Source organism: Aphis gossypii, chromosome 2, assembly GCF_020184175.1.
Source record: "Aphis gossypii isolate Hap1 chromosome 2, ASM2018417v2, whole genome shotgun sequence".
NCBI lineage: Eukaryota > Metazoa > Arthropoda > Insecta > Hemiptera > Aphididae > Aphis > Aphis gossypii.
In genome coordinates, this window is record NC_065531.1 from 4,306,475 (window position 1) to 4,334,000 (window position 27,526).

A 27,526-nucleotide genomic window follows, 5' to 3' on the forward strand; every position below is an offset into this window, starting at 1 on the left:
AGCGTCATCGCGTAAGACCGCCAGCACCCACTGTGGGTTGTGTGAGAGGCCGCCCCGGTCGTCCAGTTGTACCCGTCACCAGCCAACCAGTCACCAGCCCGCCACCACCTGCCTTAGTTATAAGTAGTTTTTAAGTTGCCCTATTGATAGTTCCCCCCTGTGGTCATTGCACCAGACCGGATCGACCACAGGGCCCCTCAGCCCTAAATAAATAAATTGTTACCATCCTACTTCCCTTGTTTTCTCACATACATATATTTCTCTCCAGTTCCGCCGTGTTGTCGACAAGCACATATATTGCCTACCTTCAATATATAAGGCGCGAGTCTATTTGATTGCCTACACGCCACTAACCGGCGTTTAGAACCGGAGTTGGCCGATTTTTGGCCTCCATTGTTCTCGGTCAGTACCGAGTGGTCCTTCGGCCCATAGTGTTGGGCGCATACAACTGGAGAACCGGAAAGTTTATATGTTTCCGTTGGATAATACTAGAGTAGACCCAGGAGAATTTACAATCACTTAGTAATCAATAATAAAGAACATATGTAGTTTATTGTTTAGTATTTCAAGGTTAGGTTAGGTTTTTCATTAATTGACGAAAAAGATTTTATTTAAGAATACAACATTAAAGTAGGTAATAGAGATTATTTAAAAAAATTACAATAATTGATTTGGTGTAGTTAGTTTAACAATGACTTATACGAAAGATACGAAGTTTTTTTGTATGTTATACTCTTATACATAATATAAACTATAAATACATATAATGTATAATATACATATTATGTTAAATTTATTTTATTTTACTTTAATTATGGGCTTTAACTATTTTATAAGTACTCATATGACTCATGAGTTACGATTGATAAAAAAAGTAGGTATTTTATTGTGTTATACCACATTTATCTACAATTTATATTAAAAATAAATTTAATAAATTACCATATTTATGTCGATAGAACTGTTTTAGTGTGATATCTGGAAATTCTAAATTGATAAATGTTAATATTATTTAGAGTTTTGAATTTTCATCGTAATGGATGAAATAACTAATCATTTTTTCATATTGCCATATTTTTATTGGCATTTTCGTGTTGTTTTTAAGTTGACATAGGTAGTCCTATTTATAAGTATTGGTTCTTCTCCTTATATGACATTCAACTGAATATTATATAAACTGATATTAAATATATTATATATTTGTGTTATTGCTGTATTATGATACTATATAAGTTCCATAGCTAGGATTGTAGGCCAGGGACTAAGGCTCTAACATTTCTAGAAAATTAAAAATGTTTTCAGTTTTCTGTGAACATGTCATATAAAACATAACCATGTATTAAATTTATAAACTGTATAAATGTTTAAATTTTGTTTATGCATGGTATCAGCATACCAAGTTGACGATAGGAAATTATTAGGATAAAAATAATAATAATATTCTGAAAAAGATTCTAATTTTAATTTTTAATAAAGTTTAGAGTAAGCCACACGATTTTAAAATTTTACATTATAACTAATAAGCTAATAAATATAGTTAAATATTTTATTAAAACAATCTGCATGCACATTCATTTTTTTAGTGAAGTACTTACCAAGTTTATCTTCCTTTACTCTTTTTTGGTAGTCTTCAATAGTATTGTCACTTAATTTAGGCAAGACTAAAAATAATCAGATGTGTTCATAATATTAATTCTTATAATAGTTTAATTAATTAATTTAGTAATAAATATTTAAGGTTAGACTAGATGTCTATAAAATTCAGAGCCAGCTTTAACTTTTTCAGTAATTAATTTTGAACTCATCTCTTAGTTCAAATTCTAATTTTGACACCTATCACTTCCCTTTCTGCTTTTGGCACTTTGGCAACCTATACGGCTGTGTGTTATGTCGCGTGCATTGATCATATTTAGAGCCGGCTTCAGTAAAATTGGTCGTCTAATTTTAAAATTTTCACAGCTAAAATTTCACAATGATTAGTACCTAAGCCGTTTGTAAGTAAATACTTGTACAAAAAAATTTGTAAGCAAAAATTAGGAATTTATAAATTCAGTTGTTTTATCCACAAATGCTTAAACCACGGCTAGCTTGTGAAGCACTGCTAACTTCTTTTCAGAGATAATTAAGGAATGAATGACTTACAAATTTTGAATTAGTGTTTACAAATACTTACAAATTAAACATCATATTTTTGCAAAACCAAAAACTGAGAACTACATATTTTGCAGATGTTAGCCGTGTTTTAAAATTTTATGAATAATTTAAAATAACTGAAATTACAAATTATTAATTTGTGATTATAAATTCTTAAAAATGTATTGTAATATATTTACAATGTATAAAAAAACTTCGTTTATATATTATTTTGAAATTAACCCTGGGTGGCTAAGTTCATGAACCTATAGACTAGCATTATTTGTTGTAGATACTAATATTAAAGGGTGTATTATATTTTGGGCCATTATTGTAATAGATTAAGTTTGATCTTAGCTCATAAATTTTGTTATTTAAAAATAATAACGCATTATTGCTTTTAAAATAATAATAATAATAACAATAATAATTATGTATAATTATTATTATACACCATAACTATGTGTATAATGTGGTAATTTTTTTGTGTATCATACATCAATAAAATAGAATCACTTTTCATAATGTCATATGTTTCAATTAGAAAACAATATTAAATATTATTTTTATTTATTTATTATGTATTTAAATTTTTATTTAGATGATAGATGTAATTTAATAAAATAATAAAAATTAAAAACTAAAACAATAAAACGACTTACGGGTTTTCATTCGACTATACCATGAAAGAGTTTTAACAAGTGGATCAGCTAAACAAATTACATTATAATAACTATTAAGCATACGAAAAAAATATTTATTTATAATACAAAATTGTAATGGTATTTTATTTTTTTGATTATAAACATTTTCTCAATTGCGTTGTTCAAAATTTTGTAATTTTAAATAATTAATTAATCTTTATGAAACATATTCGAAATACTTACTTTCAGCTTTAAATTTATTTTCTTGTCTCGAGCAAAACTTCTCAAAACTATCATAATTGAATGGATAAGCTAAAAAAAATATTATAAATTAAAATTTTTGAGTAATTATTAAACTTTGAATAGTTTTTATAACCTTTATAATCTTATTTATCATTCAAACATTGTATGATTACGTTTTAAAACATTCAAATTAATGCAACATGATAATAATGAAATTTAAAATTTTATAATAACTTACTTAGCATGTGATCTATGAAATTGTTCACTTCCAGTGTTTCCATACCTAAACATTTTAATAAAGATTTTAAAATTTTGTAAATACAGTGTGGCTTATTAAAATATATTATTTTGGTTCATTCATAATAACAATATGTTTAATTGTTTAATAGGTATATTTAAATGTTATGACTATGTTTGATATGCATATTTTGTTTTAATCCCATATACGATTTACTTTCTTATATAATTTTTGTAATTACCAGACAACAGTAGTAATAGTAGTTAGGTTAGTTTAGAGTAAAAATAATATTTTCTATATAGTATATTGTATATATTTTTAATCTCTAAATTTCATATTTTATACTAGTTAATTTATCGATCATGATTAAACTTCTTTTATTCGTTAACTAAGAATTTATTCGACTTATTTCCAAATTTTAAACAAAAAATGCTTAAAAACAATATTTTAAAATTCTTTTAACTCTTTTAAATACTATTAAAGGAGTGATTTATGAAAATAATTTTTTTTTCAAATTAGAGCCATCTTTTACTTCTACACATTGTCCAGTAGATTTTTTTTTTTTTTTTTGAAAATATAGTACCTATATCAAAATTAATAGTTCAACGATTATTTCCCGAGTTTTTAATATATTTAATATTCATATATGTATATATATTATATACACAATAATAATTTTAATCCTTAATAATGGTAAAAATAAAATATTTAATAGATGTAATACATTTCAACGTGCTCTGATGCTTTATATTCTAAATATAATACATATATTTAGCGAAACATAGATCAAAATGACCAAATGAGTTAAACACCAAAAGTCTAAATAATCAAATAGTTATTCGCGAACGAAATCATTGACAGTAGTAAAATCGTGTGAATTATCAAATAATTAATCGCATACGAATTTGTTAAAATGTGAGGAATTGTGTACCTATTGCAAAACATTGTACAAAAAAGCATGAGTGGATCGTCATCCGTGACCCAATAAATCACAGTATCATCGCACTCGCGCTTATAATCTGTCAGGAAGTCATAGATATATGATTGACGCAAAGCGCGGGCAGGCGTAGGCTGCATGTGTCACTGACCAGCAAGGACTTATCAGTACCGCGGAGGTCTCTGAACGATATATAAGGGGTTCTAAATAAGCACACTTAGAACGAGCACCTTCACACCACCCAGCATAACATTTATTTCTCTTGGTCTTAGAAAATTTTCATCCTTTCATAAGTTTAATAAATTAATTGCCAGACACTTAGAATAATTTAAAATAAAAAAACACTTAGAAAGTATTTTATCAATCTTTTATTTTCAACTACAACCTCAATACTTCATCACTACGGTTGCTCACATAGGGAGCACTACAACATCTTAGCATATTAATAATTATATTTAAGAATTTTATTTTATATATTATACATAGCTAATATAATTATTTTAAATCATCATTAGCCCTGACATATTTTGAACCCATTATTTTTAGTGTTTAGTAATTTTGATTTCAAAATTTTAAAGAAATTATCTGCTCATCCTGCTCAATCAGTCACTACAGTAATAATATATCTTTAAATAAATTTATTCTAAAGACTAAAAGGATTAAAACTGTTGAAATTATTTGATTGCCGTATGCATGAACTAAAATAATTCTATATTATTTCGTGGTGTATGTATTAATTATTATTTATTAATAATCTTTACATTATTATAGGGGGATAGTTAAATTAATTCAGTTAAAATTATTAAATTGTACGAATAAGATTCTGAGTGGAGAAATTTTACAATGATGTGTTCTTTTTGTCTGTGTAATCTAACACTATACGTAGTTTTAAATGTTGATAAAAAACTTATTGGAAATTTTATACAAGCTTCTTAATAATAAATTGTTCATTTTTGAAATAAAAATATCGAACATTTATAGATAAAATATTTATTTTTATTTTTATTTTTATTTTTTATTTTTTTATTTACAATCTGTTACATAAAATTGAACAATAAGTAAAATAGATAATGAGTAAAAGTGGCTTGAAGAAAGGACAGATTTAAGAAGCCTTCCAGTGAAGACACTTTGTCAGCTATTTATATACATTTCTATGAGTTAACAATAACATTGCAAATAAAATTAGACAAATAACTAAATTAGTAGGTCCCGACACCACCGCCTTTTTAGTCTTTTCCTAGGATTGTCGGGTATGTTTGCCGACGCAAGTCCTTTGATTAGGGGATTATTGTGGTTTTTGGCAGATAAGTTAAATCGTCTACAAAAAGTTCTACCTACATCGCAGACGGGTGAAATGGCAAGATCGTTATGTAAAGTCTGGTTGGATACGTAAAAAAGTGCTTTAGTTATTGCTCGGAGCATTTTGGATTGGAAGCGTTGAATACGGTTAGTGTTTGAAATTTTTGCAGGGCCCCATAATTGAATTCCGTACGTCCACATTGGTTTAAGATAAAGTTTATAATATATTAGAAGCTTGATTGGTAGTTTTATGTTGTTGGAGGTTAGGAGAGAGTGGAGAAGACGGAATCGATTGTTTAAGGATAGAAGTTTGTTGCGAAGATGAGGAGACCATGTGAGGCGTTGATCAATGCCTAGATAGCGAGTGCTCTGTGCGGTTGGCAAGATTTGCTCATTTAAAGTAGTAGGTTGGCATATTCTCTTCCTAAGAGTGAAGGTACATTGTATAGATTTAGATTCGTTTATTTTCACACTCCACTTTTTATACCATTTTTCGAGGAGGGAATTTATAAATATTTAAAAAAAAATAAAAATTAACACACTCATTACAATGAACCACTCGACAACATCAGACTTGCCAAATATTTTTTTTTTTAAGTGATAAGATATTATATTAAATCAACTTACCTTGATGATTGACTAATTGTATTATAACATCCTGTGTGTAATTAGTATTCCCATTTTCTCCGTTAACTAAATAATTATAAACTCTAGTTTTAAGTGTGGAAACGTTGTATATTATTATTACATATTTAAGATGTTTTAAATAAAGGAAGAATAAAGTTATTAAAAATGCATTATCAATTAAATTTATTGTAGGTAGAGGTATATTAAAAACTGTTTGACATTATAATAATACGTTTAATGAATAAAATGGTTTGTCCCAGTTATTAAATTTAATGGTTTTAGATTTAAGGGGATAACATTTTATATTTTGTACATTGGTGTCAATCCAAAAATGGCTCATATGTTGTAATATTGATCAAAATATGTACTATTTACTTGTTATAATTAAACAATTTTAAATACGAATTTTAGTAAAAGATTTCTGTTTTAGTTATTTAAAGTATAAAAAAAATCACTCTTGTTATAAACTTGCATACTGAAAAGGATTATTATGTTTTGTATTTTATTATGTTACTAAATACAATCTTAAAATAAAATAATAAAATGATTAGTCATTATTAAAAATTTTTAAAAATATTCTTTTGATTTTAAAATATGAGGCTCATGTTATAAATTATAACTATTCTTTTAAAAATTTAATTATTTTTAACAAATTTACTTAACACGTAAGTACAATATAAAAAAATATTAAAGTTTAATTTAACTTATAAATAAAAGTTACTAATTAGTACTTACAAATATCTATTATTCTAACCACATGATCTATAAAGCTTTCGCCTACGAGAACTCGAACTTCAACAAAAAAGAACAAAATTATTTATAGTTCTAAATAAGTAAAAATTAAAATAATTTATAACATACGTGATTTTTCTATTCTAAAATTCTCCGGTGATAATGGTTCTTTGACTGAAAGAGAAATAAAAAAAATATTTCTAAATTAAGTTTAAATTAAGTTTTTTTTTATTTGATGAACATTGCGCTGATTTTCCTGTACATTCATTCAATCCAATGCTAGTTGATACTAAGTAGTTTAACATACAATATGCATTATATATTAATACATCTAACATTATATAAGTATACAATAAACACGGTTAATTAAAATTAAACTCAAAATAAGCCAGTATTTATCGAAAAACTTAGTTTCTAATCTAAATATTGAAAAAAAAATACAGTTGAATTCTTCAATTACAATATTCAAGTACTGACTAAAAAAATGATAGAATATGAATGTTTCAAGAAACTTAAACTTATATTATGTTGTTAAAATTAAAACAAGATAATAGGTATGAATCGACATTTAAATTGTTTAACATTTTTTTTCATTATTTAGTATCTATGTTTTTGAACATAAATCGTGTAATGTGTAATGTCAAGTGTAAATTAAATAATATGTATTGTACAATCACGTTATTCGATGTCAAATATGCATGCAAAATTAAATCCATATTATTAATAACTTACAATAACTTTTTAACCGGTTATAATGTTCAGCATATGTTTCATAGGGTATTGAAAACACTAGAATAAGCAAATTTTGATAACATTTAACTGATTCTAATATTAGATTTTGTTTTTTCAATAATTAATTTAACTTAACACTATTTTTAGTTTTAATATGAAAAATAATAGGTTTGATTGAGTTCACTGTCTCGTAAATTAAGGACCTAATTGAGTTAAAATCGGTTCAGATAAAAAAAAGATTGATTATTTTTAGATTGAAATACTCCAAATAATACTGTGTTTTAAAATATTAAATAAAAGTGCATAATGTTGTCATTTAAAAAAATAATATTGTTTTAAAAATCATATCAATAAAAATTGAAAAAAAAAATGATCTTTACCTAAAATGCTGTTTTACAATGACTTAAAATTATGAAAAAGAATCATTTTTATAAACAGTGTTTTCTGAAATTATGAGTTTCTAACGCTCAATAGATAATTCTGTATGCATATCTTTTCGAGAAACTAAGGTGAAGTAAATTTCACGAATATAATTAATAATAACAAGTAGTTACCTATAAACTATTGTCAATTACTCATTAATAATTTGTGGGTATTATACGTGTAATAAAAAATAATTCTTAAACCTAGACAACTAAATTACTTAAAAAATAAAAATATATGTTTGGAACAATGGAATTGAGTAAGCGTTTAGAATTCATTGGAAATTATTGGAATTAACTTAAAATATTGATAGTACTTTAAATGGGTTAGAAGGTCTGTGGTTAAAAAATTTAATTATTTATTTTAAAAATAAGTTCGATTTCTTTTAGATATAATACACTGCTGTATAAGTGTTATTAGGTTCATTTTAAATTACTTACATTTTTTTAAATCATTGAATTCACTTTTATCTAAAGGAAATAAAGCTGCAAAAGATTATAAAATTGTGTTTTATTTTATGATTTAGGAATGCTATTTAAATTATAATATAATTATATGGTTGTCAAAATCATTTTAATAATTATTTTTTGCTCTGTTAAGTGATTATAAACATTAAACAATAAAAGTTTCAAAATATATAAACCAAAATAGTTATTATATTACCAATGATTCTAATCAATAACCTTATAAAACCCTTAGTCATAAACTATTTATATAATTGTTTTTAATATATTTTAGTTATATAATGTTACAAAATAAATATATTTTATTTTTTCACATAATTTAAATGCTTAATTAATTATAATTATTTATTTTATTATTTTATTTTACTTATTTATAAACAATAAAATATACAGTAAAAATGTTGATTGAATATTCATGTTATTGGGACTAAGGAATGTGTGCAAAAACATGTTATAAAATAGCTATAAGGCTTTAACTGAATTTTTAGTAACTTGTGTTAATTTTATAATAAAACAGCTAAATTGATTTTATTTGATAACATACATGAATCCAAATTCTTAATATAATTGGAATATCTTTCATGTGGCTTTGGAAATCCTAAAATAAAAATATCAAGTTCGAATCAACATATATTTGTGTAAACTATATATATTATTTCTAAAAAAAAAAAAAAAACAAAAATTAAATAAAAATTTCTATACTCTAAAATATAGAACTATAGTGGTAAAAGTGAATTTGGGAATAACTTTAAAAAATTCAAATCTTATGTAAACAAAATAAAATGCCGTGGAAATGACAACGGAGGTTATAGACTGACTAAATTAAAAATATATAAAGAACATAATTATTCTATTGTGCATTTGATTAGACTTACAGGGGTTCCCAACCTTTTTATTATTGAGTACCATCAGACACTTTTAAAATCAATACGAGTACCATCTCAATTCTAAAACTAAATTAGGAGTTTTTTTTAACGTATTTTATGTTTACAATTAATAAAATTAATTATCAATTTCTTAAAATTTTTTATTGTTTGATATTTATGAAAGTAAAAAAAAAATCTTAATTTTTAGTTAAAGCTTTAGGTTAAAATGTCTTTGCATACTACGTACGAGCCTTTCGCCCACCATGGATTGAGAACCCCTGGATTAGAGCATTCGTCAACCTTTATTTTTTAAAATAGTCCGAATCTCGGATACATTTCAATATTGAGTACTAAAATTATTCGTGTAGAGGTAAAAATGATATGAAATTAAAAAGAGAGAAGAATTATTTTTTCACCGTGGTTTTTCAAAAGAGTAAAATATTTTTATTGAATTTTCCCGATTTCCTCACTATTACCCAGATAAATAATATAAAATACATAGCTAAAATCTTGGAATTCAAAAATAACAAAAATTAATACGTATTAATAATAAGCTTGCCACACACAATGATGTTATTTCATAAGTGAACAATGTCAATATTTTCCTGAATGTATATTTCTGAATTACTACAGTTAACTGTGTTTATTTTTAACTGTATCCACACACTATCCTTATAAATTATTAAAAATATATTGTACTAACACAATTCATGGATTAATAAATTCATATTATGTAACCAGATTAAGAGTTTAATATAATGTAAAATATAAATATGATATTTTACGAGTATAAATTAAATATATATATTATATTAATACATATTTTTGTTAAATTATGTTCATGTTCAACATACCTATAGATTTAAATAGATTTTTGATATTATGTTTAGGAATGTTATATGATTTGAATTTATTGTTTACAAAATTATTTTATTGAAATGATAAATATTTTAATGTTAAACAAATTACTTGAACGCAATAAATTGAACTCCTCTTGTGACATAACCGATACTGAAAATAGCATTAAATAATACAGTTAATACTATTTGATTTAACCAGCCGGCAACAAAGCCAACAATTTAACATTTATAAATTCGAAAGGAATTTAAAAAAAAAACATAAAATACAATAATTCAGAAAAAAAATTAATGAATACCTATGCGGAATACGCATAACTTAACTAATTATTTATTATTCATAAGTAACTATTATTTTAATTTCATAAACGCTTTTATCCAAATTTTTGTTTAATTCTCAAACACATTCCTAAAAACTAAAACAGAACTACAGGTGCTGCGATCAGAATTTTATAATCAATTAAAATAAATTTATAGGTATCTGAACTGTGAGCCTTTCCATTATGTAATTTGTAATCTGTCATAACAATAGTCTTGTGTATAAGCTAGGTACTCATTGTGCTGTATTAGTAAAGATAATAAATTTAAAAAATAGGTAGTGATTATTATTCTATAACAAAAAAGGATTGTATTTATTTAAGGTATAACCAACTCATTTATGAATTTTATTTTGATATATTATTTAATATAATTTAAAAATTTAAGTATTTTTGAATAGTTATTGGAACCGTTGCCTCTTGTCTCCATCTAGATAATTTTGAAGAATAATTCAAAGTCCTTTAGACCTAGTGAATATATTATTATAATCTAATTAAGTACAAATGCATATTAACTAATAAGTAAATTAATTTATGAAAGGGCAATGCGGCGTGGATAGTAATAAAAATAAACTTGAGGGGAAAGTCATATAGCCGAAACACCACTTAAATTGAATTAGTTTAATTATTATAAATGTATACCTATACGAGTGTTGGTCGCGAGTCAATTTCGACTAACGCGTTTAACATAGCGTACAATTCAGTACGAGTGTTTTAAGGATTGCAATCAGATGAAGGAAGTTGATTGAGAATCAAGTTTGAATAAAATTGTAGCTAGTAACACTGAATTCATTGTTTAAAAAAATCGCCTCCAAAATTAATGTACCTATTGCCTATAGGTACATTAATTTTTAGTTTCCTGTTGTTTTTAACAGGTTTCTAATTGTTATCATAACATATTGTCGTTTCATTGCATAGGTATAATATATAATATAATAATACACGTTTTTATAAACTAACCTTGTAAACCTAAAAGAAAATAATGTAACACAATATAATAACGTCATAATTATTTAAAACAGTTAATTCATATTATTTGTATTGATATATTTTTATGTATATTGCTTACCAGTTACTCTCTTATGGTAATCATCATATTTAGTTTCATCGCGTTCAGGAAATTCTGAAATAATTTAAAAACTGCAGTGAATATTAATTGTTTCTTCTGTCAACAGTCAATGTATAGTGAATTACTATTATTTATCGTTGTTATCAGAGGTAGGATAATTTTTGGGAAGTATGATTTATTAGAATTAAGAAATAAAATGATTGAAAAAATATCAAAATTTTTTTTTTTTTTTTTTAACATTGTATAATAACTTATTTTTACTGTGTATAATACATATACTACAGGTAATAGGTATTTAGTATACTATTATTATTAATTTTTCTTTATGGTTATTAATTCATTTATTCAAGTTTAACACATTTTTACAAATATTCATTATACGTATGTCGTAGGTACAACTCGATAACTATAGATAGTTAAACAACTTACAATAATAAATTATATTTAAAAGTCGGTGAATTACGAGGTAGATCGGATAAAAGAATATTGTGACAATGATTTTATTTATTTTCCTGATTTTTTTTCATACCCGAATTTTGATAAAATAGAAATCAAGGAAGTAACAACCATTGGGGATATATATATATGTAACATACTAGTTCACATCATAACTTTGTTTCAAACTATGAAAACTACATATTTAATTCAGTACTGATAATAACTGTTTTTAAGAAGTTCATTATTATATGCGGTTTTCTAAGGCCACTTGAGCTATATGAATGTATGTGTGACGTACGTTAACCAATCTAAAGTCAATAAAAAATATACTTAAGATCAATTATGTAACTTTTTGATTTTATTTAATTATTTATCAGTAAGTGTTAAAAATGCATACAATTTTACATTCTAATATAAAATTTTGAAGATAAGATAATGTAAGATAAAGGTTAAAATTGGACAAAGTGTATGTTTGGTCTAAATCAGTGATTCTCAACCTTTTTTGTACGACGACACCCTAATTTAGATTCATAAAAATGGTGACATACTTAAAACAATTTATAGATTTTTGAAAAAATAAAAATTACAAATTTATGTAAAATAATACAATTAGATACATGTTAGCATTTTATTAAAAAAAAAAAAAAAAAACAAAAATTTTAAATTTACTTAATTAAAATACAAATAATTTAAAACAGGTACTTATTAAAAAATTATTATTATAAAAACAGGGTTAGTTTATTAAGGAAATTAGTGCGATACTTGTGATTGGTGATCTGAACATAGGTCTTCGATTTGTGGGCAAATTGTTGACAAACTTACGCGTACCTAATTCACTTTCAATATCTTTAAGCGTTGACTTTTTATTTTTATTTTTGTTACTTCTAATGTCAAACATGCTGATTCACATATTATATGATGTTGTAAGAGGATACAAAATTTGCAAGGCTTTTTTGCTCACTCCTGGGTATTTGTTTTATAAAGAGATCCAAAATGGATCATTTTCAGATATATAAAAGGCTATATGACAGAAGCGCCAAAGGCACAACAATGACCTATCATTTGCGCCAAAATGTGTAGGACATAAGCGCCAATATAATATTGTATACCTAACATGTGAAATAGGCGCCAAAGGTGCAAAAATTACAAATAATTTGCGCCAAAATTAAAATTTTGTATAAGTAGATATTTAAAAATTGTTCTTTTAAATAATTATATTGTGTTAAAAAAATTGTCAATAATAAATTAAGATATACAATATGCATCCAAATAAATATAAATTTAATAAATAGGTTGTGATTTTATGAAAAAAAAATGTCAATAATAATAATTTAATGAATTGGTTGATTTTTTAATCCTATTTTTTTTTTAACAATTTCTGTCATAGGTTTATCCATCCGTATTCTAGCAGAACACTTTTTTTTGGTACACCTCAATGACATATTACCACTGGCCATTTCTTGTAAAAATCTATATTTTTGCTCTTTATATTAAATTACACACAACACCTTTATTCGTAATAGTTTTTGTAAAATCCATTTTAACGAATGATGCTTACCCGAATGCTTACGAAGTATTTACTAACAATATGTTATAAACTAACATAGGTGCAACTAGGGAGGGGGGCTTTGGGGACTAAGCCCCCAAAATTACTCGTAGCCCCACCAAAAAAAAATATTTCACCTTTGGTTTAGTTTTGAGGTGGGGCTATAAACAAGAATAGCTTCCCCTAAGATTTAGTGCTAGTTGCGCTACTGTAAACTAATAACACAAAACTGCTCATACACTGTCTATGTGACAATCTATTGTAATCATATATATAATCTATTTGTCGACATTTGTCGATTAAGATTAAACGTTAGAAGTTTTTGAACGATATAGTTCTAAATTTAATATCTGTTATTTATCATCTATTAACCGTGGTACACAAGGATTCTGGCGCTTTCGTACGATACGATTTTGGCGCTTTTGTACGATACGACTTTATTTTTTCTTATCTAATTTTGGCGCTTATGTATTCCATCGATATAAAATTTAGATTTTAACGCGGTATCTGATGATATTTCTAGTAAATGTTTTTTTTTTGGTAGAAGATAAGTTTGCTTTTTTTAATATTTTCTTCTCCACGCGGACCATAATATAATGAAAGTATCCAATAAATTTCAGTCGTTAGAAGTGATGGAAATTAACTCTTTAAATTTCGAGAAAGTGTTAATAAATGTTCGTCTACTATATTTTTTAATTCTGTTTTTTTATTTATGATTAAATGGATGATTGATACTTCGACTGAAGAAAAGCATGAAAAACCATAATTTTTTATGGATTTAGACTCTAAATCATATTTTTTTGTGCACTAACTCCGTGACGAATTTAATTATATATTTTTTAGTTTTTTTATCATATTGTTATTTTTACATGTAACATAATTTTTAAAATCACTTATTAGTAATGATTATTTTAAAATTTACTTACGATTATTATAAAATTCATATGTTTCTTTAATCAATGATACTATTCCTAAATTTATATTATAAACAATTTGGTTAAAATAGATTACGATGATATAATACAAATTAAGAACATTTGAAAAATTATTAAAGATACCTACGTAGGAGGTATTTGTATATTTATTTGGATAAAATATTATGGTTATTACCAGCAATACTTACCCATATTTTTCATAGTTATTGTAAATTCGTCAAGTGTACTACAAACTTTTGGATAAACTGAAAATAATTTTAATTTTTTCATTATTTTAATTATTATCCGTTTATTAATAATAATAATAAAACTGTACAACAGTTATAAATTACATAATATCCATAGACCATCATATTGATAACATCTATGAAAAGAGCTGTTAATTAATGGGTTTCCCATTAATTTCCAACACGCCATTTGCACCACCAACTTGTCTCATATTTACTTATTTTGTTATTTTGTGTATTATAGGTAGATAATACAAACATTTTTATCAAACAAAATAAAAATTTGATATTAAATTTTTTTTATATTTGAGAAGATTATGACGTAACAATTTACAAATAGTTTCATGTTAGAACGCATAAGTTTACAAATTACTATTGATTAAATATACGATAATATATTTCAACTAATGAAATAACAATAAAATATGACGTATCAAGTATTATATATTAAAACGCAAAAACAAAATTAATTTAGGTAATATGAGTTATTTAAATTAGTTTATAGGTATAATGTAAAAACTTAAAAGTATTGTTAATCATTCACTTACTACTTTTGAAATTTTCAATATCATCAGCGGTATATATATTTATTGCTAAAATCAAAATATCTAAATGTAACGTCGTATTTATTACTCATATTTATTTATAGATTAAATATTATCAAAATATATTATCTATATTAACATTTTAAAACAGTGAAATGCTATTATACATAAATTAACTTTTGTGTATTGATGAACATATTATATTTTATTGATTTTTGAAAAATAAATTTTATGTGAGATAAATGTGATTTTGCCGTAAAAATAGTTACCTATAAAGTCAATATAGAGATAATGGAATAGAAATAAATTAAAAATCACTTTAAAAATTGATATTATAAGTAATAAACAGAATGATAATTATCATTATAATTATTATTATCATACTGTTTTGGTTTTTAACGTATTTGAACATCCCATTCCGTTAACGTATTGGATTATTACTTTTTTCTATTTTACTGCTATTCATGAAAATTACATTTTTAGAGTACTATTATTTTCCGGAAGTAAGCAATTACTTCCTTAACTAGTTGTGTATTATATTGACATTAAAAATATATTCTATAAATACAAATAATAATAATAGTATTTTTTTTTTTTTTTTTTTAATGATAATATTCAAAGAACTCACAGATTCTGATTTCAAAAGCGTTTAAGCTTTCAAATCGTTTAGGAATAACTGCAAAAAAAAATATAAATAATTATTTACGCTGAATATAATATTATCAGTATCTACATTTAAAACTATACAGTAAGTTGTTAAAGAAAACATAGATTTTATTTAAGACAAAACGAAGGTAAATTTAGATCTATAACAACATAATATTATTAAGTTGATACTAATGTATAGGTATACAGAAAATAAAAAATATAATACACTACTCCTTTATTTTTTTAATGGATTTTATAATAAGTATATTTCATATCTTAACTAGGTATGGTAAAGTATATTATTATATTGTTTAGTACGTCATTATATGTTTGATCAATTAATTATGAATTTGATTAAATATTATTGTTATAAAATCGTTTAGAACTTACAGGATTTCAATCGTATAAATTCCTCTTCATTCAAAAACGATAAACCTAAAATAATACAAAATTTAAATAAATAAAACAGATATTTACAACAAAATTTGAATATTAATATTTTAAATAACGCTTTTCGTTTAAATTTTTGCTAGTCTTTTTTTTTTATTCATTATATTTTATTAAGTTTACTTTATCACATACCTTATATTATTATTACTATTATAAATTATATAAATAACAAAAAGGATTTCCCGTATAGGTATATATATTTTAAAATAAAATATAACTTGTACGAATGTATCGTGTAAATTGCAAGTGTTGTAGTCGAGTAATAATATTATAGTTATTCTGCTTGGCCGTTGCCCATGAGAATCTCTTATGATTATTCCAGTAGTATTTTATCAGGTAGGCAATCCATTCGTGGTGAATTGCGAACTCCGCGAGATGTGTACATAAGTTTATAATTTCTAACCGTTAAGTTTCAAAGTTATATCAATTTTTTTTTTAATACGATGGATAAAATACAATAATATGCCATCTCGTGGTTATGGTTTTGACAAAATATAACAACAGGTCTACAACTATTATATTCAATTTTAACCAATAGCGACCTTATAATAAACAAAAATATAGTTTATTTTCATTTCTTGCTGGACAGTGACGTCATTGTTGTTGTTTTTTTACATTCAGATTCCGTGCTTTTCTGGTGGATTTTTCTAAAATTGTATTACATAAGAACCTTCTCCTGTGACCACTGACCAATAGAAGCGAATCATCAGTGAAAAATGTTACAAAAACGGGGAAAATAAATAATAATAATAATAATAATCAGAACTTTTCATTTTTTTTTTGTTAAAATTGTTACCATGGTTACCGAAAAAAATTTTGTACACTAAAAAGGCCATAACTCAGAAAACAACCACTTATCGCATATCGTACAAACTTCCATCTAAACCATCTATATATCAGTCTTAATATGCCCTGAAATCTTTACCGAAAACGGTTTGGGGGATTTTGAGTTATAAAATTTATTCAAAATGTACACTTTTTTTATATATATAGATAGATTCCTTATACATTTTGTATAATAAATGTAATATTTTGCCAACCAACAAAATGGAGGAAGCTGCTACACGATCTTCACTGATGATATAGGATTATTTTATCTATAGTTAGTACCTATAGAAGCCTGTGGTATGCAGTGTGTATACTCTTTATTTTTTTAGCAACTTACTGGAATTGTCTACTCTTGATTTGTATTTTCCATAATCATTGTCAAGCAAATGTGGAAAGCCTATAAAAATAAAAACATTATTGAATCGTTGTATTTAATTAGACATCAACAGTAATTTGAATAAATAGTTTGCCTAGGAACTTTTTTTTTTTAAATGATAAAACATAAAATGCTGGAAAGATCATAGTAATTTTTTTAATATACTATTTTATTTGTTTTAAATAAAACTGCATAATATTCTAAGAAATATTATACTATTTAAATTTAAAAGTTTTCTTACTATAATTAGCATTTATGAAATGTACATTTTTTGTTTTATTATAATATTTTTATCCATTATATTATATATTTTATTGATTAGAATGGCTAGGTTTATTTATAACTAATTATTAATAATTTAAACACATAATTTTAAAATATAAATTTACCTTCCTTAATCATTATAAACATGTCCATTTCAAATTGTTGTAGATCTAAATATAAAAAATAAGGATTTTAAAGCTCTTGTAAAAAAATATTTAAAATAATAATATTAAATGTTTTAAATATTTTGGTAAAGATAAATAAATAAAGTAACAGTTTCAAGTCAATTATTATTTAGAAAATACATGTTATATACGAGTATTAACATGGGGACTGAGGCGAGGTATATAAATTATTATTTATGTACACATAATTATAATACGCTCAACGCTGTCGAAGTGTAGTCCACCGTCGCGGTCGTATGGTGTTCAAATGGTATATATTGGCGTCAAATGAAATAACACAAGAATTTACTAAGTATATAATTAACGGTTTATTGAATAAAACACTGTAGAATGAATATATTAACACTGATATATTATTACGATTTACGAGATGCTCTGATTAAAACTATATGACGCTCTGTTATAAAACCTAAAGGATGCTCTATGGAGTCACGCTCGTGTCGTTCACTCACTCTAGACTTTTCTCGACTGACTCCCGACCACCGACCGGCTCGTCGCAACGGTCCGTCCGGGGCCTTCGGTATGTGCTGACCCAGCCATTTCGGTCATGTAGCCGATCGTGGGAACTGAAATGGTCACACACTCTTTTACCCTGAGTCAGTACATTTGCGCGTTTATATGTAAGCCTCCAGTACATACTATATAATATATATAATATATACATAGTACACAGTACATACATACATACATACACACTACATAGTACATACTTGCCTACACACATACTCACCCATATACAACACTGTAATATATATGTATATATGTATGCGGTAATTATAATTACTCATTGTGTTTCAAGGTTGTGATTAAAATGTCAACATTTTAACAATTAAATAAGGGAAAGCGGGATAGTTCTGTACGAGAAACAAAATCGTATAAGTAATAAGGTTTTCAGAACATTGAGTCAAGGAAAAAAAATATTGATGTTTATTTAACCATGATCAAAAATTTACTTAAATTCTAATAAATTCCCTCTCAAATTCCTATTATCATAAAATATGCATAATCATATTTTTTTCTTCACATATTATCATAATTAAAATTTTTCATACTTAATCTTGTTTGATTTGAACAAAAATCATTTTAAATTACGAAAAAGTAAGTACAGATTATTTAATAGTATAATTTGGAGTAATATTGTTTTTACTTGTTACTTAATTACTGTTAATTTAAAGTCATTACTGTGTTGCAAAATTGTTGGGGCAAAAACGTATGCTATTATGCAAGTTGTCTATAATGATAATGAGTCAACATTAGAAATATTTATCAAAACTAAGTATCAGTGAAACATGAAAATCACTATAACAGTACCTAAAATAAATCTCTACTTTATATCCTCCCTCACCGCTTAACGCCTATGATACATGTATGTAATAGGTTAATGGAAGTCATAATTATTTTATAAAAAATGTGTGTTAATGAACATTTTTTAATAGGTATATTGTGTATCAGCGATTATATTTTTACTATATTAGATATAAAACTATCATACGATTTTTAAGTACTTTCAAAATTTTGATTTTTTTTTTAGTTGATGTTAATTTTTTTTTAAAAACACTTAAATATTATTGAAGCTAACAATATTTTTAATTTAATTACGCAATCAAATTTCAAAATCTTAAAATTTTGTAAGTTCTATAGTGCTTAGAAATTAGTAGTACGGTTCTGTTCCGCCTTCCCCTACGAATTAAAAAGTAATTTATTTGAGAAATCAATGTACGATTTTTCATATAATCCTATCAAGATAAATATTTAAAATAATATACAAGTCAAATTTTTGTTTTAATTGTGTCACAATTAAATAATGATATAATGACTTTTTTCAAACAACACTAATAGGATGATAAAATAGTTTAATAAATGTAATTTTCCAGATTTAAATTTAACACGGATGATTGTCGAATGGTTCATTTATAATTTCATTGTAGTATTTGAGATAATAGTAAATAGATGTTACGTAACCATTATTCGTAACTAAATAAAATTTTCTCGATCCCTGGTAAAGAGTATCAATGAGAAATCAATATCAATTTCCACAATCGGAATAACATGAAACGATTTCGATGTTGAATTTGACGAGACATTTATTTATACTAAGTACAGTTGAACTCTTATTAAAATGGGAATTACCCGTATTTGCCAAAAATATATTTTTCTATTTTCCGACGAATCACTTTTCCGTCAAATCATGTATTGGTGGATTCTCTTTTCCCCCAAAACTATGTACTTCCGCGAGCATTATGTGACAAAATGTATAGAATATCATTTGAATTTTGAATAATATCGATTAAATGATTAGAGCTGTTTTAGGGGTGGGCAAATTATTATTAAATATGGTTTTATAATAATAGTTATAAAAATATAAATAAATAAATATATATATATATATATATATTTTATTATAATAAACCATTTCATACAAATGTAATATTATTTTAACCATGCTGTAACGGACTACGGAACTATATATTAAAATGTAAAATTGTGAATGTGTTAAGTATTGAAAAGATGACTTACAAAGATTTTCCATTATTGTGTTATATTCTGTTAATGTGTGATAATATTTTGGACAAACTGGAGAAAAAAATAGTTATAATTATGAAAACTTAACATGAACATTACGTTAACAATTGTAGTTTTAAATAAATTTGCTAATAGGTATAATAAGTGATAACACTGATAACTATAAAATTACATACCATCTTTCATATCCTTGTAGTCATAAGGATCTAACGTCTTTAAAACTATAATTAAATACATTTAATTTCAATATTGTATCCATTGAACGCAAACAAAATACTATACAACTTTTTTTTTTTTTTTTTATTTTTTAAATGTAATCTACAATCTATACCACTTTGGCACAATATGTAGATGTGAAACAGATTAGTTATATACAAATTATTAAAATAAAAAATACATCATATTCTTAATAATATTTATACATAATACGTGACATTTTTGGGGAAAGCAGCCACCCATTAGTAACACTTTCATTTGGTATTTAATTTTTTAATTTATATATTTAAAGTTTTTTTTTTTTTTTTTTTTTTTATTAATATTAAGATTAGGTGACAAAAGATCACGACACCATTTTCGTTTTAACCGTCTCGAAGGATTGCCAGGGATTGTAGGATTGGCAAGGTTTCTAACAAGAGGATTGGGATGAGTTAAAGTGCGGCGATGGAAACGTTTATAATATGCTTTAGCTTCTTCTGAAACTAAAGGCATTTTAAGGTCTGTATGTATAGTGTAATTAGAGACATAAGCAGGGGCATTTAATAATTTGCGAAGTGCGATGTTTTGAAATGTTTGGATTTTATTAATGTTAGTTTTTTTTGCGTTTCCCCAAAGCTGTAAACCATATGTCCAAACAGGCTTTAGTAGTGATTTATAAATAAGTAATTTGGTATTGATGTGAGTATATTTATTATTACTGATGAGGTTTTTTAATAGGCGTAGGCGTAAATTAAGATTAATTTTTTTGGTTTTAATATGCTGGGCCCAGGTCAGCCGTTTATCAAGGGTCAAACCAAGATATTTAGCATTCGAAGCACTGGGAATTAGAGTGTTATATATAAAGACATCAGGGCAAGGGGTGAGTTTAAGGGTGAACGTCGCATGGACCGATTTGGTTTGTTTTATTTTAACTCTCCAGTCAGTGTACCACTTTTCCGTGAGATTAAGGTGAGATTGGAGATTTTGAGAAGCTTCGACGGGATCAGAGTGTATAGATAAGATTGCCTTATCATCTGCGTAATCGGCAGTTAATGTATTAGGTATTGTTGGTTTGTCTGAGTCAAAAATATTGTAAAGGGTAGGGGAGAGGATACCACCTTGCGGAACACCAGCTGATATATTGGCTATGGAAGAAAATTCATCACCGACACGCACTTGAAAGTGGCGATCGGAGAGATATGACTTAATAATAGCGAAGTATGTAGGATGAATAAACTTTTTTAATTTATAAAGGAGTCTATCATGCCATACCCTATCAAAGGCCTGGGAGATATCCAAAAATACGATTGTACAGTATAGTTTTTTCTCTAGTGAGTAAGAAATGGCGTCTACAACTCTACAACTCTGTGAACCTGTTGGACCGTAGAGTGAGAGGAGCGAAAACCGAATTGTGAATCAGGAAGGATGGATTTTTCAGTGATACATGGAAGGATACGTTTTAATATAAGTTTTTCCAGAATTTTAGCGAAAAAAGGGAGTAAACTTATAGGTCGAAAAGAGGTTATTGAGTCAGGTGGCTTATTTAGCTTGGGCACTAGGATGATGGTAGAAAATTTCCACAGCATGGGAAAGTATGATAGTCTAATAACGGAATTAAAAATGTGTGAAAGATGAATAAAGGCTTTTTTAGGTAAACACCTAGCTACTTCAGAAGTAATCAGGTCAAAACCTGGAGATTTTTTAAGGGAATATTTATTTATGGCAAATTTAATATCATTAGGTGTGAAATGTTTGATAGAATTAGATGGCAAGTTTGGTGGGGAGTTAAAAAAATCTTCCACAACACTAGTATTGGTTTGAGAGTAAATATCAGGGTGAGGTTGAAAAATAGTAGATAGATGTACTATAAAAAGTTCAGCTTTATCAGAGTCAGAGATAACATAACTTCCGTCCGACTTTTTAATTGGTAAATTAGAGGTTTTGAATTTACAAATATTTTTAGTCGCTCTCCAAAGACTGCCATCTTTTGGTGAGAGTTTGGAAAGGAAATTAGTGAAGGTCTCAGATTTATGTTTTGCCAGCACTTTTTTAGGATGATTTTTTAATTTATTATATTTGTGCTTATGAGAAGGAAGACGAGTTCGTTGATAGTTAGCTCTGGCTCTACGTTTTTCTACTATTATACAACGAATGTATTCTGGAAAAAGAGGGTTATGAAATGAAGTTTGAGATTTTGAGGTAGAAGACCATGCCGCAGTTTGGATAAGATTTGTAAGATTATTTACAGCAAGATCGATGTCATTAGTTGATTTTAATTTTACATTTAAATTTATTTGTTGGCTTACAAGATCATGAAATTTATTTTTATCGGTAGAGGGCTTAAATAATTTAGGAGATTCAAGACGTGTCAGAGGAGAAGCACTTATAGTTAACAAAATTGAGGAGTGATCGGAATTTAATTCAAGGAGATTTTCGGTGTTGCAGTTTAAGTTACTAGGTATCTTGGTCACAAATATATCTAAGATATCGGGGTTTTTACGTGCTGAAGACGGCCAATAGGTGGGGCCCGGAGGAGCAAGAATTTTGTAATTTTTGGTTGATATGACATTTTGGAGAACTACTCCACGTGGATTATTAACACGACATCCCCAGGCCAGGTGTTTCGCATTATAGTCACCTCCAACTATAAAATTGTTGTTAATTGAGTTAAAGTAGTCTGTAAAAATTTGATTAGTAATTTTGTATTTAGGAGGGGAGTAGACAGCTGCTATGGTGACGGGGACATTATTAATTTTTGTAATTAAAGCACAGGATTGAAGATATTCTTGGCAAAAATTTGGAAGAGGTTGATAGACGATGGAAGATTTAATTATAATGGCAACTCCACCATGCGCTGTGTTATCAGGGTGATTTGTTGTTAGCACTTTATAACCAGGGATGTTAATGTGTGAATATTTGGTGAAATGTGTTTCGGTTATAAGAGCAATGTCTATGCGTTTATTGTATAATACAGTTTCGAGTACGTTAATATGATTTTTTAGGCCATTTGCATTAAATTGAAGGATAAGGATAGATTCGTTAGTAATATTATTAGTAGACATTTATATTTTATCAAGTAATTTTGAGATTAATTTATTGAGAAGAGTGATAAGAGGTTCAATAAGGGATTTGAACTCACCAAGGAAATTTTTGAGCTCAGATGTGGAGTTAGGATCTGTATTGTGTAACGGTGTAGCCGTCACCATATAAAAAGGTCCTTTTCAGGACCACCAATCACAACACAGTATATATAAAAACAATACCATCTGAGAGATTTAGCTTTGAATTTAAAACCTTTAGATTCATCACAGAGTCTCACCAAGTACGGCGATGGATAGGGGATACAGTGAAGAAAATAACAACACCCCATACAGATCTGTAAGTTCAAAATTGACTCCATAATGAAGAAATCCGTACCGACAGTAAGCACAAACACGCACGGCGGCATACTGGTGGTTTACTAGTCGGTACGGATCACAGTATATATACCGGGCACTTTTCAAAACAAGTTAGTATTCAGTCATTATCACCATCGTCAACATATTTGTCAACACAACGACGAACGACGAACATAATACTAATTTCTACGAATTCCACTCCGGACTAAGCAGCGAAGACACTCGTGAAACGAGGCGGCAACCGACGAATCTACCAGTTACGTTCCGGACTAAGCAGCGAAGACACTCGTGAAACGAGGCGGCAACCGACGAACACGGCGATAAATCTACCAGTTACGTTTGAGTGTTGAGGCGGCCGTCGACGAATATAATAAACCTTTCACTTGGCGTGCAATACCAGCGGCTCTTACACGCGGTTTTGCACGCACGGTCGATCTACCATCGCGACTGATGAAAAACGGTTCTTTTTAGGATCATTAGTTCAATCCCACTACAGTGAGCCTACTCAGGTTTCACTGTAGAAACGCATATCTGTACACGACTTGCTTAAGACCGTGGAAAACTGTGCATAACCCGTTTTCCATTTATATTGTATAAATTTAGATATTAGTTTCCCTAATTGTTATATTCTGTATGTCGAGCCTCTAAAGGCCCTGACATCACCCGTTGCGACTCGCTTGCTCAAGCTAGCCCCGCAGTTCGGAACAAATTATATACCATCCCATACAAATATTTTTATAGTTTTTTCATTACATATATTAATATTGCCAATAAATTTACGTGATACCAAAAATCGGAGTTTTTAATACTTCAATATGACAAGTCATTGAATATCATTGCACTGTGTCAATTGGTAGATTCACCAGAGGTGGCTTGAGCGTAAGTGGATACGTGATTAAAGGGTTGATTTATTGAAGTTTTAGTTAATGGGTGGCTGTCTTTAACAGTTGAATTTTGATTTCTAATATTATTTGATAAAAAGTTACTGTTGGTGGTAGGTTTCCTGCCGCGTTGAAGCTCCCTGTACACTGTGCATCCCTTGTAGCTGGCGGGATGATCTCCAGAACAAAGTGCGCATTTAGGTGGATCATCACGTGAATTTGGACATGTGGTGGACTGATGATAAGCCCCGCACCGAACACAGCGTGAGGGGTAGCCACAATAAGTTTTGGTGTGACCATATTCCTGACAATTATTGCACTGACTGATCGATTTTGGCTTGTATGGCTCTTCAATTTTAACTTTAGTATGTAACAGCGAAGAAAGTTGAAATATTTCACTTGACTTAGGGGTTGGTTCTAAATCAACAAAGAAAAGAGGTAATTGTATCTTGGTGACTCTATGGAGAACATTTGTTACACGTCTGACTTCGAAAAGGCGAACTTCCAGTTCTTCCTTAATTAATTCGGTCTGTGTTGTAGGATGTAGATTTCGGATAACGACGCAGACCGGTTTGTCTTCCTTAAGCTGATAAATATGGAATTCAGCGTTTTCATCTTTTAAATATCGAACGAGAGTTCTATATGAATCCGGGTCGGTGGTTTGAATTTTTAATAGATCTGCAGAGGATTTACAGTAAAAATTGTCCACACCAATGAGTTCTATAAGTTTTGTACACACTTCTGTATAGTTAATCACACCTCTTACGAAAATTGGAGGAGGAGGTTTTGGTGTATCGTTATGACTATTATTGTCAACGAAAACGTCATTCATTGCGCTTTCTTCGTGAGGTTCATCTGGACTAATAAATTCAAATCGATTCGTGGATTTAAATAACTTTTTGTTTTTATTCTTAGTTAAAGTTGACGAATTAAGTGAACCATGGGTAGATGAAGAGTTTGATAGGTGTCGTTTATTTTTTTTCACAGTATAATCATCGTTTAAGTCAACATTCAGTGTAAACGATAATTTTTTGTCATTGTTTTTATTTTTATTCGCATTATACGAAAGATTGGACATGGGTGGTTTATTTTGATTATTATTTGTTGACGACATATTAATAACATCGGTATGAGTCTAATTAACGAGACCGCTTGTGGCGGTCTATGATAAGAAGACACCGTATATTAAATATGAAGACAAGCAACGTTAAAAATAATTTAATTAATTCAATTATTTAAAATACGAATAATCATAGATAGGCGTAATGAAGCAATTACGAGATCGGAACGGAAAAACGATAACGCACAATTACGATACCACGGAGCACATACATGTGTTCGCGACGACTGTAGGTGCGTGGACTATACGACTAAATTTAAATTCAAAAATTCTAATTAAACAATTAATTTTCAAACGTGTCAACAGTATATTTATATATATATATATATATATATATATATATATATATATTATATATATAATAGCTGTCCCACCCGGCGTTGCCCGCGCAAAAGTCACCTCAGGTGAAAACCGAGATTTTTTTTTTAATATTATATTAATAATAATAATAGCTGACCCGGCAGACTTCGTATTGCTTACTTCATGTTTTGCACTTCGTTGCTCGTTAAAAATGCCAATTCTTTATGACTCAGACTTTGTTCAATACGTTATTTAATATTCGATGGATGATGTTCTAGATTTATCTTAAGATCTTGAATAACCCGGCTTTGCCCGGGTACATTTTTATGTGGTACCTATTATAACTTTTATTTTATCAGTTTTTATATTTATTACAGTCTACTTTTAGATGTTATGTTGATCCTTGGTTGCCCATGTATTGTAATATTGTAATTTGTCGGCAAAAAATACTTAACATTATGGTGTTATAAAAACCAACAAAAAATATATTTATATTGAAATATTTTATTCATCTTAATAACTCTTTATAAACAGTATTTTTGGTACTGCCTTTTGGGGCTAAAATAACCAAACTACTGGCAGAGCTTACTCTAGAACATGTGATATAGAACTGTCCATGTGAAAAACATTCTTTTCTCAAGTCAATCTCTGTTATGCTCAATGATTGCCCTTGAGACTAATTAATAGTTATAACACAGCAAACTTTGAGGGGGAATTGTATTCTTTTTAATTCAAAGGGATAATCAGTTGGATTTTTTTAATTCTCGGGATTAAAACTATATCTCCTCTAGTGATAACTATAGCGTCTATTACATTTTTGTGTAGAGCTTTAACTTGCAATCTTGGTTACTTTCTGATCCAAATTTTTCATACAGTTCATCATTGAGGTACACCTCAATAAATACCAAAAATAATTGTCCGGCTGCCACCAGCTCGCATTCGACAACCATATTAATTAGTTTTTATTAATTTGTAAGAATTTAAACAATTTTAGATAAGAATTAAAAATAACAGTACATACACTGGGGTGCGCATATAAAGACGCATTAATAATAAATTAATATTCGAAAATAATAAATAAAACAC

The 27,526-nt window shown here is 27.3% G+C and overlaps 2 protein-coding genes across 4 annotated transcripts in view; both read right to left on the reverse strand.

Annotated features, from left to right (window-relative positions):
• LOC114126694 (uncharacterized) overlaps window positions 1-10,368 on the reverse strand; it is an 86,580-nt gene extending 76,212 nt beyond the window's left edge. The window contains exons 1-12 of the mRNA XM_027990695.2: window positions 10,308-10,368; window positions 9,017-9,070; window positions 8,449-8,493; window positions 7,586-7,642; window positions 6,983-7,027; window positions 6,857-6,913; window positions 6,122-6,187; window positions 3,259-3,303; window positions 3,021-3,089; window positions 2,796-2,843; window positions 1,596-1,661; window positions 943-987 (exon numbers count right to left, since the gene is read on the reverse strand). Of these exons, the coding sequence (XP_027846496.2) occupies window positions 943-987; window positions 1,596-1,661; window positions 2,796-2,843; window positions 3,021-3,089; window positions 3,259-3,303; window positions 6,122-6,187; window positions 6,857-6,913; window positions 6,983-7,027; window positions 7,586-7,642; window positions 8,449-8,493; window positions 9,017-9,070; window positions 10,308-10,362 (652 nt within the window). The 5' untranslated portion in view covers window positions 10,363-10,368. The remainder of the gene's footprint in view (window positions 1-942; window positions 988-1,595; window positions 1,662-2,795; window positions 2,844-3,020; window positions 3,090-3,258; window positions 3,304-6,121; window positions 6,188-6,856; window positions 6,914-6,982; window positions 7,028-7,585; window positions 7,643-8,448; window positions 8,494-9,016; window positions 9,071-10,307) is intronic.
• Window positions 10,369-11,549: 1,181 nt separating this feature from the next.
• Window positions 11,550-27,526, reverse strand: part of LOC114121906 (uncharacterized) — a 106,804-nt gene continuing 90,827 nt past the window's right edge. For 2 of the 3 annotated variants that reach the window (XM_050199103.1, XM_050199102.1), the window contains 10 exons: window positions 20,723-20,767; window positions 20,541-20,597; window positions 17,964-18,008; window positions 17,536-17,595; window positions 16,311-16,355; window positions 15,901-15,948; window positions 15,276-15,320; window positions 14,689-14,745; window positions 14,492-14,536; window positions 11,550-11,635 (listed from right to left, as the gene is read on the reverse strand). In XM_050199103.1, coding sequence (XP_050055060.1) covers window positions 11,565-11,635; window positions 14,492-14,536; window positions 14,689-14,745; window positions 15,276-15,320; window positions 15,901-15,948; window positions 16,311-16,355; window positions 17,536-17,595; window positions 17,964-18,008; window positions 20,541-20,597; window positions 20,723-20,767 — 518 coding nt within the window. In that variant the 3' untranslated portion in view covers window positions 11,550-11,564. The remainder of the gene's footprint in view (window positions 11,636-14,491; window positions 14,537-14,688; window positions 14,746-15,275; window positions 15,321-15,900; window positions 15,949-16,310; window positions 16,356-17,535; window positions 17,596-17,963; window positions 18,009-20,540; window positions 20,598-20,722; window positions 20,768-27,526) is intronic. The other variant, XM_050199104.1, reaches the window with a different exon arrangement.